Source organism: Hippocampus bargibanti, linkage group LG17 (genome assembly GCF_051943395.1).
Source record: "Hippocampus bargibanti isolate YZ-2025 linkage group LG17, ASM5194339v1, whole genome shotgun sequence".
Taxonomy (NCBI): Eukaryota; Metazoa; Chordata; class Actinopteri; order Syngnathiformes; family Syngnathidae; genus Hippocampus; species Hippocampus bargibanti.
Genome location: NC_142750.1, coordinates 12,915,001 through 12,927,861, shown reverse-complemented (window position 1 = coordinate 12,927,861; position 12,861 = coordinate 12,915,001). Strand labels below are relative to the sequence as shown.

Below are 12,861 nucleotides of genomic sequence, written 5' to 3'. Positions count from 1 at the left end.
AACAGAATAAATGTCTTGTTTCTTAACAAACAGACAGGAATTGCCCATGGCCCAAACTGCTGTTTTGCCCAAAGTTAAAATGACAACCATTCATTTAATTTTTGACATCACAGAGTGCTCAATCATAAAGTTTGTGTCTGGCATGTTTTCAGAAGTAATGTCAAATGTAATCTAGAAGCGCTCTATCTGTTTATTCAGAAAATGTGACAACGAATTTTGAGCCAAATAACTGTACCGCTAGTCATTTTTTACTAAAAACGCAGCGAAACTCTCAATCAACATGCAAACGCGTGTTTGGGATTGGTTATACCGCAAAGGATGTGATAGATAGAGACAGGTAAATAGAAAACTCTCCTTCTCTATCAAGATTAGTACCAAGAATACTGTGATACAGTGGTACTTCTACTTACTAACGTCTTCATATGTCATGTTCAAGTTACAAAATGCCTCAACTGGAAAATATTGCCTCAAGGTACAAAAAGTAAAACAACAGTAAGGGCTGCCGGTCGCCGCTCCAAATTTCCTAAACACGACATATTATAGTTGAATAATGGATTTTTATTCTTTACTTTTTTGTGTTTTTACATTGTGCACATCTCTCATTTATTGTGCAATAATATAATTGTAAAATGTATGTTACTTATTTAGATGTATTTTTTTATGCTTCAGTAAACATTTTTTTATGATTTTTGGTGGGATTACGGCATTTAAATGGAAAACTCTATTTACAAAGTTTTCTAGTGAAGAAATTTCTTCCAGAACATATTAATTTCACAAGTAGAGAAACACCACTGTACTACGCACAAATATTGGTCAACTGAAACTTGTTTTGCGAAATCAAACCTGGTGCTTGACACACAAAACTTTGCCCACATGTTGTGTTTGAAGGAAATAATAATAAACCAGTAGATTGCATCTGCATGTTAGTAAGAGAAACTACTCCAACATGATATCGTCTCGCGGCAGCATAATACACAAGCATAATTATCCTGCGAGCTGGACTCCAGCCTTCTCACCAACGGCTGCCTCGCTTCCTGCACAAACGTATCATATATATACTGGACATTGTTACATCTGCACGGAAAGAGCATGCAGAATTATTCATCATAGCTTTGCCTTTATCTGTCTTCATCCGCCCCCGCCTAAAGTTAGGCAATTAGCGATGCAACATCCGCGATATACATTGTTCCGACTTTTTTTCTCCTGTTTAATATTTATCACCGTCTTCTAGAACGGCGCAGAATATGAATATTTCATCCGCAAAGAAAAAGTGATGAATACCTAATAGGCCTTGAACAGCAACGTCATAAGCCGACAAGTGCGGCAGAACTGCAGCTACGAGCAACCTTTTGAGGCTACGTGGCATCTCCTATCCTTGCACTTATTAATTATTATCCTGCAACCGTCAGAAAAATGAAAACTAGGCATTTGTGCTCGTTAGCAAGGCTGTTTGTGTTTGTCAAGGGGAGAGAATGGACAGAAGTGCTGTCAATATGTTAACGAGAATTACAGTACCACAGAGACAGTTATTACCTTAATGAGATGCCTGGCTTAAATCCTCGAGATATTTGGATAAATTAAACATTTGAAATGTTTGGGATGAGATACGCTTTGGTTTAGAGTTACACTAAGCCTGAGCCCTTATGAAATTCCATTAGTGTGATGCTAGCACATGATGGGAAGTGTAATGGACAGGCTAATGACTAATAGCATCAATGTCGCTTAAAAGACAACCGACACCATTTTTTTGTTTTCTAACTGACATCAGAAAAACGTTTTGTAGCATCTAAAATACCCAAAACACGCAGGCTGATATTTTTAGTCAAATGCAAAACATCAATAAAAATGAGTTAACATGTCCCAAAACTACTTCAAAAAGACCTCGGAGATTTCGAGTTTCAGAAGGTCCCGCCCGCTTGTTCGTGATGTCACGCCAAGACGTCTTGCCTTGCTCTAGAATCAAAACAACGGCTTCAGATTCGGAGAAGATGCTTTCTCGTTATTCATCCAGTTATGAATATGATTCAAATAGTTCTGAAGAGAAACGCATAAACGTTTGCAATCGATTAAAGAAGTCCTTACGTATCAATTCGAGCCATCAGGACTCCAATGTAGCGTCCCAGAAAATGGCGCCCAAGCTCTATTGGAAATGGGCTGATTTGTATGCTGGGAATTTGTCAACTAGTATCAAATAGTAGTATTGGTGCAACACACAACGATTCACCATTGCGTTATTCATGTGTTTTCTTTCTAATTTCGCCATCAACACGGATCAACACAAAGTTTCCAGATTAAACAAAGTACCCAAAATACAGTGTGTGTCGCTTTCTCGGTCAGGGGCGTTCCTTCCGTGACGTGACGTCAGGACTCGTGACCAACTCAAAAACAAGACTTCCTGAATATTCAGCGCGAGTCTTAAAAATGTCAAATTTAGCTATATGCGGTGGAATCTTTGTAAATATGCTCAGTAGCAGTCATTTGAAGTTATTTTACAAATTGTGGACTTGTCCGTTGTCCTTTAAGCATACTACTACTACTACTACTACTACTACTACTACTACTACTACTACTACTAATAATAATAATAATAATAATAATAATTTCAAGCGCCTTTCACAGCTCTTCAGGACACTTAAAATTTAGATAAGAACGCAGACAGAGAATATAATACTTCTAGGGGATATATTATGTATTGTGATCAAATCTGCATAGTCTTGGGTTACTGCATGTTATACAGCCCCCCTGGTGGTCATGGTGTTGACATCAGAAGGAGCAGCACAATGCACATTAGCATGATGAAAATATTGATTTTTACTGTTTCGTACTGTTTGTCTTTATAGTACAATACCTTTCTGTGGAGTGCGCTTTTTTGGGGGTGTGGGGGTTGGGGGGTGGAGGGGAAATAACAGGTGAATGTTATTTCCATTCATTCATTGGGGAAAAGCGAGAAAAGCCAAATAAAAAGCAAAACCGATACGCTCTAAATTTCATATTGCCCCATACATTACGGGGATGCGGCGACTGGAGTTGATCTGATGCCTGTCGGCGCCCGAGGTAATCAGTTAATGTTTCCTGTAGGTAATTCCACAGTACAGGCCATTAGGAAAGCCTGCATCTTTGCTTTAGATGCTATCTAAGATCCCGCTCCCATGCCGTCGGACATTTCCATTTTCATGCCTTTGTTTGGAATGTTCAGACAAAACACAGCTGAGCATGGGGGGGTGATGAGTCTTGACTCCATTTATCTCTGTCCCTTGTGTCCGCCCTCAAAGAAACAGAACCGAATGAAATTTGAAACGTTTTAGCCAAAAATGTTTCCACGGTCAAGGTGTTTTTTGCAGAAACGTTTCAGATTTCGTCCCGTTCTCCTACTTCATGCTTAAGCTCTCTCCGGCGCAAAGGTGAGTGACCCTGGGCCAGTGTCAGTGTGGGCAAGTTCGGCTCACAATAGCCTCTGACTCCACCTTCCTATGACACAATCCCACCCATGCCTTAACTTTAAAATTCTTCTTTATACATTTAAAGGACAACCGACGTCTCCGGACAAGTTGTGTCCCTAATTTGTAAAATGGCTTCAAATGACTTCTACTGAGCGTATTTTACAAAGATTCCACCGCATATAGCTATATTTTATGTTTTAAGACTCGCACTGAATATTCCGGAAGTCTGGTTTTTGAGTTGGTGACGAGTCCTCACCCTACGTCACTGAAGGAACGCCCTTGATCGAAAAAAGGACACATTGTAGCAGTCCTTCCATCACGTCAATGAATTTTGCTGTACTTGTTTGGTCTGAACACGTCATGTTGCACCAAAAAGAGCCAGAAGAGGGCGACCAAGGTCCATATAAGGAATTAATCAGCCTGTGGAAACGGGCTGATTAATTCCTTACAGGAGCTTTGTTGTCATTTTCTGCCTCTTTTTTAGTGCTACATCCCCCCCCCTATTGCCTCAAAATGGCACGGAATAAATTCTTTAATTGATTGCAAACATGTATGCTTTCCTCTTCAGAACTATTTGAATCATATTCATAAATGGATGAGTAACAAGAAAGCATATTCTCCGAATCTGAAGCCATTGTTTTGATTCTCCAGCAAGGCAAGACGTCTTGGGGTGACACCACGAACAAGGGGGCGGGACCTTCTGAAACAGGCCACTTCCGGGTTAATTTTTTTGCAGATTTTGGACACTTTAAGTCATTTTTATTGGTGTTTTGCATTTGACTAAAAATATCATACTTTTTGGGTATTACATTGGGTTTTGGGTATTTTAGATGCTATAAAACGTTTTTCTGACGTCAGTTAGGAAACAAAAAAGTGATGTCGGTTGTCCTTTAAAGCTTGCACTAGCACTAGCTTGCCCCCCCCCATACCTATCTGACCTTCTTCAAATTTCTATTACCCCTCGTTCCCTCAGATCCTCTTCCTCCACCTCTGTGTGCGCGCCCCTGCCTGTCTCAGCACGATGGGGGACAGAGCTTTCAGCTGCTCTGCCCCCAAACTCTGGAACTCACTTCCTCCCAATCTCAAAACCCACCTCTTTAAAATTGCATTTTCTGTGTAGCTCTTTCTCTTGTTTCTATTTATAATTGTATTTTATTTATTGTATTCTATTTTGTGATTGTATTTTATTCATAGTACTTAGTCCTTGAGAGCTTTGGAAGGTGTATAAAATATAATGTTTTATTATTACTATTCTTCTTCTTCTTCTATTATTATTATTATTATTATTATTATTATTATTATTATTATTATTCATCTCTGCTCTTTTGGTTCCTGTGTTACGTGACATTGGCAATGTGTGCGTGTGTGTGTGCATGCCCAGATAAGCCCCCTCCTGACACCAATGAGGTGAAAAAAAAGCTCCACGCCTGGCAGAATTCCCTCCCCACCAAGATAGGCATGTTGCGGCTCTTCCTACTTTTGGCAATGCTCCTCGTCTCCGGCAGCATCCAGGTGCGTCCTTGACATGTAAATCCAATGGACACATCATTCGGTACACTAATAGATTCATTGGGTCCAACTCAACCTTTACATAGACCAGGGGAGTCAAATAATGTTTTTGCCACGTGCGATACTGTAGTTACGGTTTCAAATTTGACTAGTGACTAGTTTTCAAATTTGAAGTCAAACATAGACTGTTTTTGTGGTTTACATGGGACAATTTGAAATTTTGGTTTGGACTTTAGCAAGCATCATGGCAGTTGACATGTTTGATTTGCTTTTGCGGGCCGAATAAAATGATATGGCAGGCCAGATTTGGCCCCCGGGCCTTGACTTTGACACCTGTGACTTCAAGACTCCTGCCAAGGTATTCATGATTGTGGTTGTTGTTTCCAATGGGGTCACACTGCACTGCTCCACATTGGCAATGCATTGTGAGTTGGTTTTAATCGTTTGGAATTTGTTCTTAGCCAAAGATGCCTGTTTGGTCGTGAACGGGATTCAACTCACTCATTGTTTGAAATGAAGTTTTACGTAAAGTTTTATGATGTACTGATGACACCAGCACCACCACCAACACATTCACAGTGAGGGTCACCCTCATGAATTACAGTATGTCATAGTGTACTATATTTATACACTTCTACATACGCTTTGTGTCAGTCTCACATTCTTATCGCACTAATGTCCCGACGGGTGAATATGGAGAGCAAATAAAAGCCTGGTTGTGTCTATCATATAGCTTATGTGCTCATCACTTGACCCCCACCCCATTCACACCCTCAATGCTACTTTAGATGTCCCCTGCCATTACAATGGATCAACTGCGCGAGAGCTGGACGTCGTACATGGACGAGTGTGAGCGTAACAACAGCAGAGCCCCGCTGAGCACTGGTGAGCTAAACTACCCTCATCAAAACATTATTTTGCACATTCACACACAAAAAAAAAAGAGACACCACCTACATCTTTATTGAATGAATGAAATGATAATAATATTGTCTTCATGTTATTGTGTTTCTCTTGGCTGGATTGCTTTGAGCATGCACACTTTGTGTGGGTGTCCAATTAGATTTCAGCCTCTGTGTGTTGCCATGACAATCTTATCTGCCCAGAGGACCTTCAGAATCAGCTGACCCATGTGACTTGAACTATTTTAACAATGCGACTGTTGCCTTCACAATCAGAATTTCAATTTGTTCTCACAGGCCAGAGTACTGGCCTTCGATGAAGTCAACATTCAAGTGTCCTCTGATTGATTGCTTAGCAAAACGTCAGCATCTCTGCCGAGTGTGATGCATTTTATTGAATTGTTTCTGATTTTTATAATGTCATTTAATAAATATAAACAGTGGAGCTCTTTGGGTGGTGTACATGGCACATTTCCCCGCAGTGATGTTGTGTTTTTACATTTCACCAGTGATGGACCGTCAGGGCCTGCAAGGCTATCTCTGCTGGCCTAAAAATATCTGAATCACAGTCCGATGTGAATTATATTTTGACCATGAATTCCTATGAAATAATTCCAAATTGTCTTTCAGTTTCCTTTTGTTGCTTTTCCCTTTTTGAGCTGCTACCAGATGTGTGAGGCATTGAGCAAATCACATTTCAGCCCTTATTTGTTACCAGGGTCGGATATCTACCTGGATGCCTTCACAATAAGTTCTGCGGGCCCTGTAGCATCAAATCAGCGATCAAACTGTTGCTTGAACCAATCGGATTTCCAGTTGGTGACACCAAGGCCTTCTCGCAGGCCTTATTTCCTGGCTAACGCTACCCTCTAGTGGACTTGTAGTCAATCACACCACACTTTTTATATGAGTCGCAGCTGTTGCTGCAGTCAAGGTTGTATAGTCATAAAATAGTAAGAAGATCATGCTGATCTCCACAGACAAGTTACGCTGCCAGAATGAAGATGAAAGTGAAGTGAATATCAAGATGAAAGCCCCATTGTGGTCTCAGCTCTATTGCCTCTTTGTTATTATTACCCGCAGTGCTTGTGTGCAACAGAACCTTTGACAAGTATGCCTGTTGGCCCGACGGACTGCCGAATACGACCGTCAGCGTATCATGTCCATGGTATCTACCATGGTACCACAAAGGTATGATTAATGTGACCCACTGGAGTTGATACAATGCAGGATGCTTTTCAGGTAATCAAGTGTATGTTTTGGAAATGTAGTTCAGCACGGTCTGGTCTACCAGGAGTGCGATGCGAATGGCCAGTGGGTCACAATGAAGAACACCAGCGAGTGCGACTCCAATGGCCCCACTCAGGTACAGCCCATCTATCAATTACTAGAGTGGTACGTACCTCTACTTAAGTATAAATATGTAAAAGCTTGTAATTAGAGACACTTTTTGTTCCGTCCCTAATTCGCTCCGGGCTGCCCCCAAAACTCAAATGAACTCATTTACAGCCATTCCCGAATCATTCGGGAATTGAAAATATGACATAGAGTTCGGGTTTCGGTTTTTCATGCTCGGGTGTCGATAAAAGGCTGGCCATGGTCTCTGGCAATGTTTCCTCTACTGCCCCTTCTAAAAAGGGGCAGCATTTCCATTTTTTTCATGTTAGCGCTTTGTTGCATCTTCAGCTGTTTTTAAAGCGCCATATAAACCAAGATGTATGTAATTTGTAACAGATTTTTTTATTATGTATGAATTGCATTGTATTTTGGACATCTGCCCTCATGTCAAGCTCATATAACTCCAGACCCATATAATTTAGCAATTAACATGTTTTTCTGTTGAAAGAAGAGAGTCTAAGATTTCTTACACTTTATTGAATGTTTATGTAGTCCTAAAACTCAATATTCTGTGGGTGCTGGAATTTGAGTGAAAATGACAAAAACCCTGGCACTAGAGTGGAGGCATTTTTTGCACATCGTCTGGCAGGGAATAAGTTAAAGTCTTTCCTCAAGCATGAAAAGTCATCAATTTATGTAACAAATACGTGTAAGCATTACATTATTGCAGAGTAAATGACAGTTGTATATAATGTTAACAAAAAAGGACAAAGTAAAGAATAAAAATGATGGTCATCTTTGTCCTCATGTCGTTTTTGCCCTCTTTTGTCAATGTTCTCTCTCAGAAGTGTTTTTACTTTACCCAATCTCAAATTTTCTTCTGTAACGAGAGGCATTATTTTCCTCTTCAGTAGAGGTATTTAAATCCTTACGTAAATGTAGACTCGGGAGAAAACTACAAAGTCAGTTGAATCTGTCAAAAAATCAATTTCGAAATCCATTTAAAGGACAACCGACATCTCCGGACAAGTTGTGTCCATAATTTGTAAAATGGCTTCAAATGACTTCTACTGAGTGTATTTTACAAAGATTCCATCGCATATGGCTATATTTTACGTTTTAAGACATTCAGGAAGTCTTGTTTTTGAGTTGGTGACGAGTTCTCACGTTACGTCATGAAAGGACCCCCCCCCCCGACCGACAAAAAGACACATTGTAGCAGTCCTTCATCACATCAATGTATTTTGCTGTACTGTGTATCTGAAAACCTTGATGTTACATCCAAAAGCCGCTAGCAGAGTGAGTCCAAGCTCCATGAAAGGAATCTATCAGCCTGTGGAAACGGGCTAATTCATTCCTCACGGGAGCTGTTCGCCATTTTTGGGTGTGACATTCCCCTCTGCCCGTTTACCTCAAAATGACACGGAATAAATTCTTTAATCGATTGCAAACATGTATGCTTTCCTCTTCAGAACTATTTGAATCATATTCATAACTCATATTCGACACAAGAAAGCATATTATCTGAATCTGAAGCCATTGTTTTTATTCTCCAGCAATGCAAGACGTCTTGGCGTGACGTCACGAACTGGGGGCGGGACTTTCTGCAAATGCCCAATTCGCAGCTCAATTTTTTTTGCAGATTTTGGACACTTTAAGTCATTTTTATTGGTGTTTTGCATTTGACTAAAAATATCATACTGCATGTTTTGGGTATTTTAGATGCTATAAAACGTTTTTCTGATGTCAGTTAAAAAACAAAAAAGTGACGTCGGTTGTCCTTTAAAATACAACCAACAATGGACTTCATCAAAAACAAAGTTATTGTGTTTGTGTTTGCAGCAGTACTACAGCCACATTCGGATCATGTACACGGTGGGATATTCCCTATCACTGGTGGCTCTGGTGTTGGCTTTGAGCATTCTTATATTCTTCAGGTAATGGTGAATAGTATAAAATATTGTTGTTATTCAAAGGGGGGGAGACAAGTAGAGTGACGTTACCTTTCGTCCAACAGGAAGCTGCACTGCATGAGGAATAACATTCACATGAACCTGTTTGCATCCTTCATCCTGCGAGCGTTGTCCATCCTGATTAAAGATGCTCTGATGGAGGCCAACATCACGTCGCAGGACCTGAGCCGGGACCAGGAGCAGGGGTTCCCCCGGGCTTCCGTGTCACCCGTGGACTTGCTGGTCAACAATGAGGTCTGTGAACAACCTTCAAAACCATTTTATGCTCACATGTCAAAAAGAGAATTCTGGAATATCAACGACCTAAATTGCCTGAAGCATTTTCTCTTTGAACTTGAACTCTGGTCCGGCAGATAACCGTCAGTTGCCGCATGGCTGCGGTGATGATGCAGTACAGCATTTTGGCCAACAGCTACTGGCTTCTGGTGGAAGGCATCTACCTCCACAACTTGCTGGTCATCACCGTGTTTACAGAGAGGAATTACTTCCAGATCTATCTGTGCATCGGCTGGGGTGAGCCGGACATGTACAGCTACAAGTCACTGTAGAACAAGGGTGTCATTTTTTTGCCTGGGGCAACATTGTCATTACGGTTTCCTCTCGGGAGCCATTATAAATTTAGGGAAGCCATAAGAATATGTCATCCCCTCCACAAATTACATATAGAGCGCACAACAAATTAATGAATAACCAGTTTTCAAATCTGAAGCCAAAAATAATTACAGTTATTGTGGTTTACATGCGACAGTTTGAAGTTTTGGTTTAGACTTTGGCAAGCATCACAGAATTTCACAAGTTTGATTTGCTTTTGCGGGCAGAATAAAATGATGTGATGGTCCGGATATGGCCCCTGGGCCGTGAATTTGACACCGGTGCTGGAGAAATATAACGCAGCATGCTAATAATAACATGATTATCTTTCTTCTCAGGTACACCATTATTGTTCCTTGTGCCCTGGGTGATTACAAAATACCTCTATGAGAATCACGAGTAAGTTTTTGGATTTAGAAAAAATACTACTACTACTAATAAAAATATATTGTCGGAACTCACAAAAAAAAAGAATAGGCGAATGTCAACATTTCTGCATTGTTTTCATATTGTTTAATTGTTTATAAGATAAACTAAGGTTAAAAAGAAGATTTAGTGTGGAAAAAAATGAAAGCAAGGTCAAATACGATAAAGATAAAGTATTATTAATTTTTGAAGAGCGGGTAAAGTGATGATTAAATAAATTACACTAAACGTAAACCAACTACGCAAACTAAAACGCAGATTGTCTGTGTAAGCTCTCAGTCATACAGGAGTGGTCCATCGATGAAAAGGTTTCTTCAGCTGTCATCTGTACTTCTTTGAAGGTGTCGGACATTTCGCTTCCCATCCAAGAAGCTTCGTCAGCAAACTAAAGTCTTACTGGTAGTTTAGGCCCTATATATATATATATATATATATATATATATATATATATATATATATATATATATATATATATATATATATATATATATATATATATATATCCCTACTGTCCAGACATGGCGGTGCCGGACTCTGCTAGTGCCGGACTCTGCGAATTAGTGCATCCAAAAGATAGGCTGCCAAATTAAAAACAAAGTCATGTAGTTTATTCAATACATTGTAAGAATGAAAATTGTAAAGAGCAGTACATTGGGGAGACTAATCAAATTCTCAAAAAAAGACTATCAACATCGCAGGGATAATACTAGTGGGCCTCAATCGGCAGTACATATGCACCTAAAAGCTAGCAACCACTCATTTGACGACAATGAGGTTAAAATCTTAGCGAAAGAATATAGATGGTTTAAAAGGGGAGTAAAAGAAGCCATTTTCATAAAACAACTGAATCCTTCATTAAACCGATATGGTGGGGTGAGGTTCAACTTGGATCGTTCATACAATAGCCTGCTTAGGCAACATAGGATTAGTAATACTGATGAGGTCATACCGGTGGAAGTGGGGCAATCAGGCCAGTCGTTAGTCAGAACAATAGGAACAATCAGTGGAGCTGCAGGGAGTAGTCCTCTGCTCCCCCCAACCTGAGAGCAGGGCCATGTCTGGACAGTAGGGATATAAGATGACGGCCGAAGAAACCTTTTCATCAATAAAACGCTGAATGTTTAAATAGCTATTATACAGTACAAATCACACGTAGTTAAGAATAATCAAACAAGAGATTAAGATAAACTACCCACGCATTGCCCAAAGAATAGTTTTAACCAAAATAGAATGACAATGGTAGCATGTTTGCACGGAGGATTGAAAGGACAGAAATCCCATCTGTGCTGTTTAAGCATAGAGCATATTTGACAATAAAGATGACCTTGACCTTGATAAATGCATCTTCCTAAACTAAGATGAGCTTCACTCAAATAAGGTGAGCTGATAAACAGCACCTCACAAGGTGAAACAGCTCAAACAACCAAATGAAGATATAATAATAATAATAGTAATACAGTGCATTTGTAAAAATATCAGCCTTCATGTTTTGGGTATTTTAGATGCTATAAAACGTTTTTCTGATGTCAGTTAGGGAAACAAAAAATGGTGTCGGTTGTCCTTTAAGTAACAAACTCGGCCTTCCAAAACGTTAAAGCCAACAAAGAGTCCTTCATACAAACCTAAGCTAAATGAAGCTAGAACAATGACAGCAATCATAAATTAGCATGAAAGCTATTACAAGATAAACTATATAACCAACCATGAGAAAGGAACTTTATCTCATCTAAGCAAGTAATTATGAAGACAATAGATTGACTGCAGCAGCTAACTCAACTCGGCTAAATTAAGATAGGTGGAATTACGATAAAGTGACAACAATAATAACTTGTGGGTGGTGTTTTGTACTATGTTGTGTCTTAGGTGAAAAGTTTTTCACTATCAAGATATTTCTGAATTCAATTTGATGGATGCAATAAAGTATTTCATGATTCGTAGGGGAAGGGGGGGCATATTTGGATGCAGCACACGGGACACAGCATGGTAAAAAACAACAAAAGCAAAAGTGGGTTAGTAGCTGAACAGAAGCCGAAATGAATAAAGTCCAGGATATACGCGACACCTCGTAAAGTTTATAGCGGTGGCTCTGAAGGCATTTAAATCTGGAACATAAGCACCAAATAGCAATGTTGCCTGTGTAAGATCAAATGTTGGCAGATTGTCTTGCTCCCAAACTAAATCACTGTTGATGCTAAATCTAACACCTCATTAGTGTACTCAAACCGCGACACAAACCGCACCGCACACAGTAACTTATGAGTAGCCAAATATGGGAAATATGCCCAAGTACTTTTTGGAAGCCATCATAGCAGCTAGCAGCTAGCACCTCATTAATATTTCATGTCAACATTTGACCTGTCGCTTTGTTATGTAAGGCCACATGTAAACACCAAGTGTTGATAATGCTGTGGCTCTTTTACAGGTGCTGGGGCCAGAATATAAATATGAACTACTGGTGGATCATACGTTCCCCTATACTGGTGGCAGTTGTGGTAATTTTGGACTTACTTATGTCACGTTTGCATGGTGGGGGTAGGCCTCAAAAAAGCAGGCAGACAAATTGCATTACATAAAGTTAACAGGAACTAAATTTAAAACAACAAAGCGATAAGAACAAAAACAGTCCAAAGTAATAGACAAAACCATGACTGAAAGCATGATTGAAAGCATAGTCATGTCCTT

At 39.8% G+C, this 12,861-nt stretch overlaps 1 protein-coding gene across 2 annotated transcripts in view; it reads left to right on the top strand.

Moving 5' to 3' along the window:
* gcgra (glucagon receptor a) overlaps window positions 1–12,861 on the top strand; it is a 55,310-nt gene that overhangs the window by 37,614 nt on the left and 4,835 nt on the right. The window contains exons 2-10 of one of the 2 annotated variants that reach the window (XM_089019118.1): window positions 4,822–4,952; window positions 5,738–5,834; window positions 6,935–7,042; window positions 7,123–7,217; window positions 9,035–9,126; window positions 9,207–9,396; window positions 9,516–9,675; window positions 10,092–10,152; window positions 12,602–12,671. In XM_089019118.1, coding sequence (XP_088875244.1) covers window positions 4,899–4,952; window positions 5,738–5,834; window positions 6,935–7,042; window positions 7,123–7,217; window positions 9,035–9,126; window positions 9,207–9,396; window positions 9,516–9,675; window positions 10,092–10,152; window positions 12,602–12,671 — 927 coding nt within the window. In that variant the 5' untranslated portion in view covers window positions 4,822–4,898. Of the gene's footprint in view, window positions 1–4,821; window positions 4,953–5,737; window positions 5,835–6,934; window positions 7,043–7,122; window positions 7,218–9,031; window positions 9,127–9,206; window positions 9,397–9,515; window positions 9,676–10,091; window positions 10,153–12,601; window positions 12,672–12,861 lie in introns of both variants that reach the window. The other variant, XM_089019117.1, reaches the window with a different exon arrangement.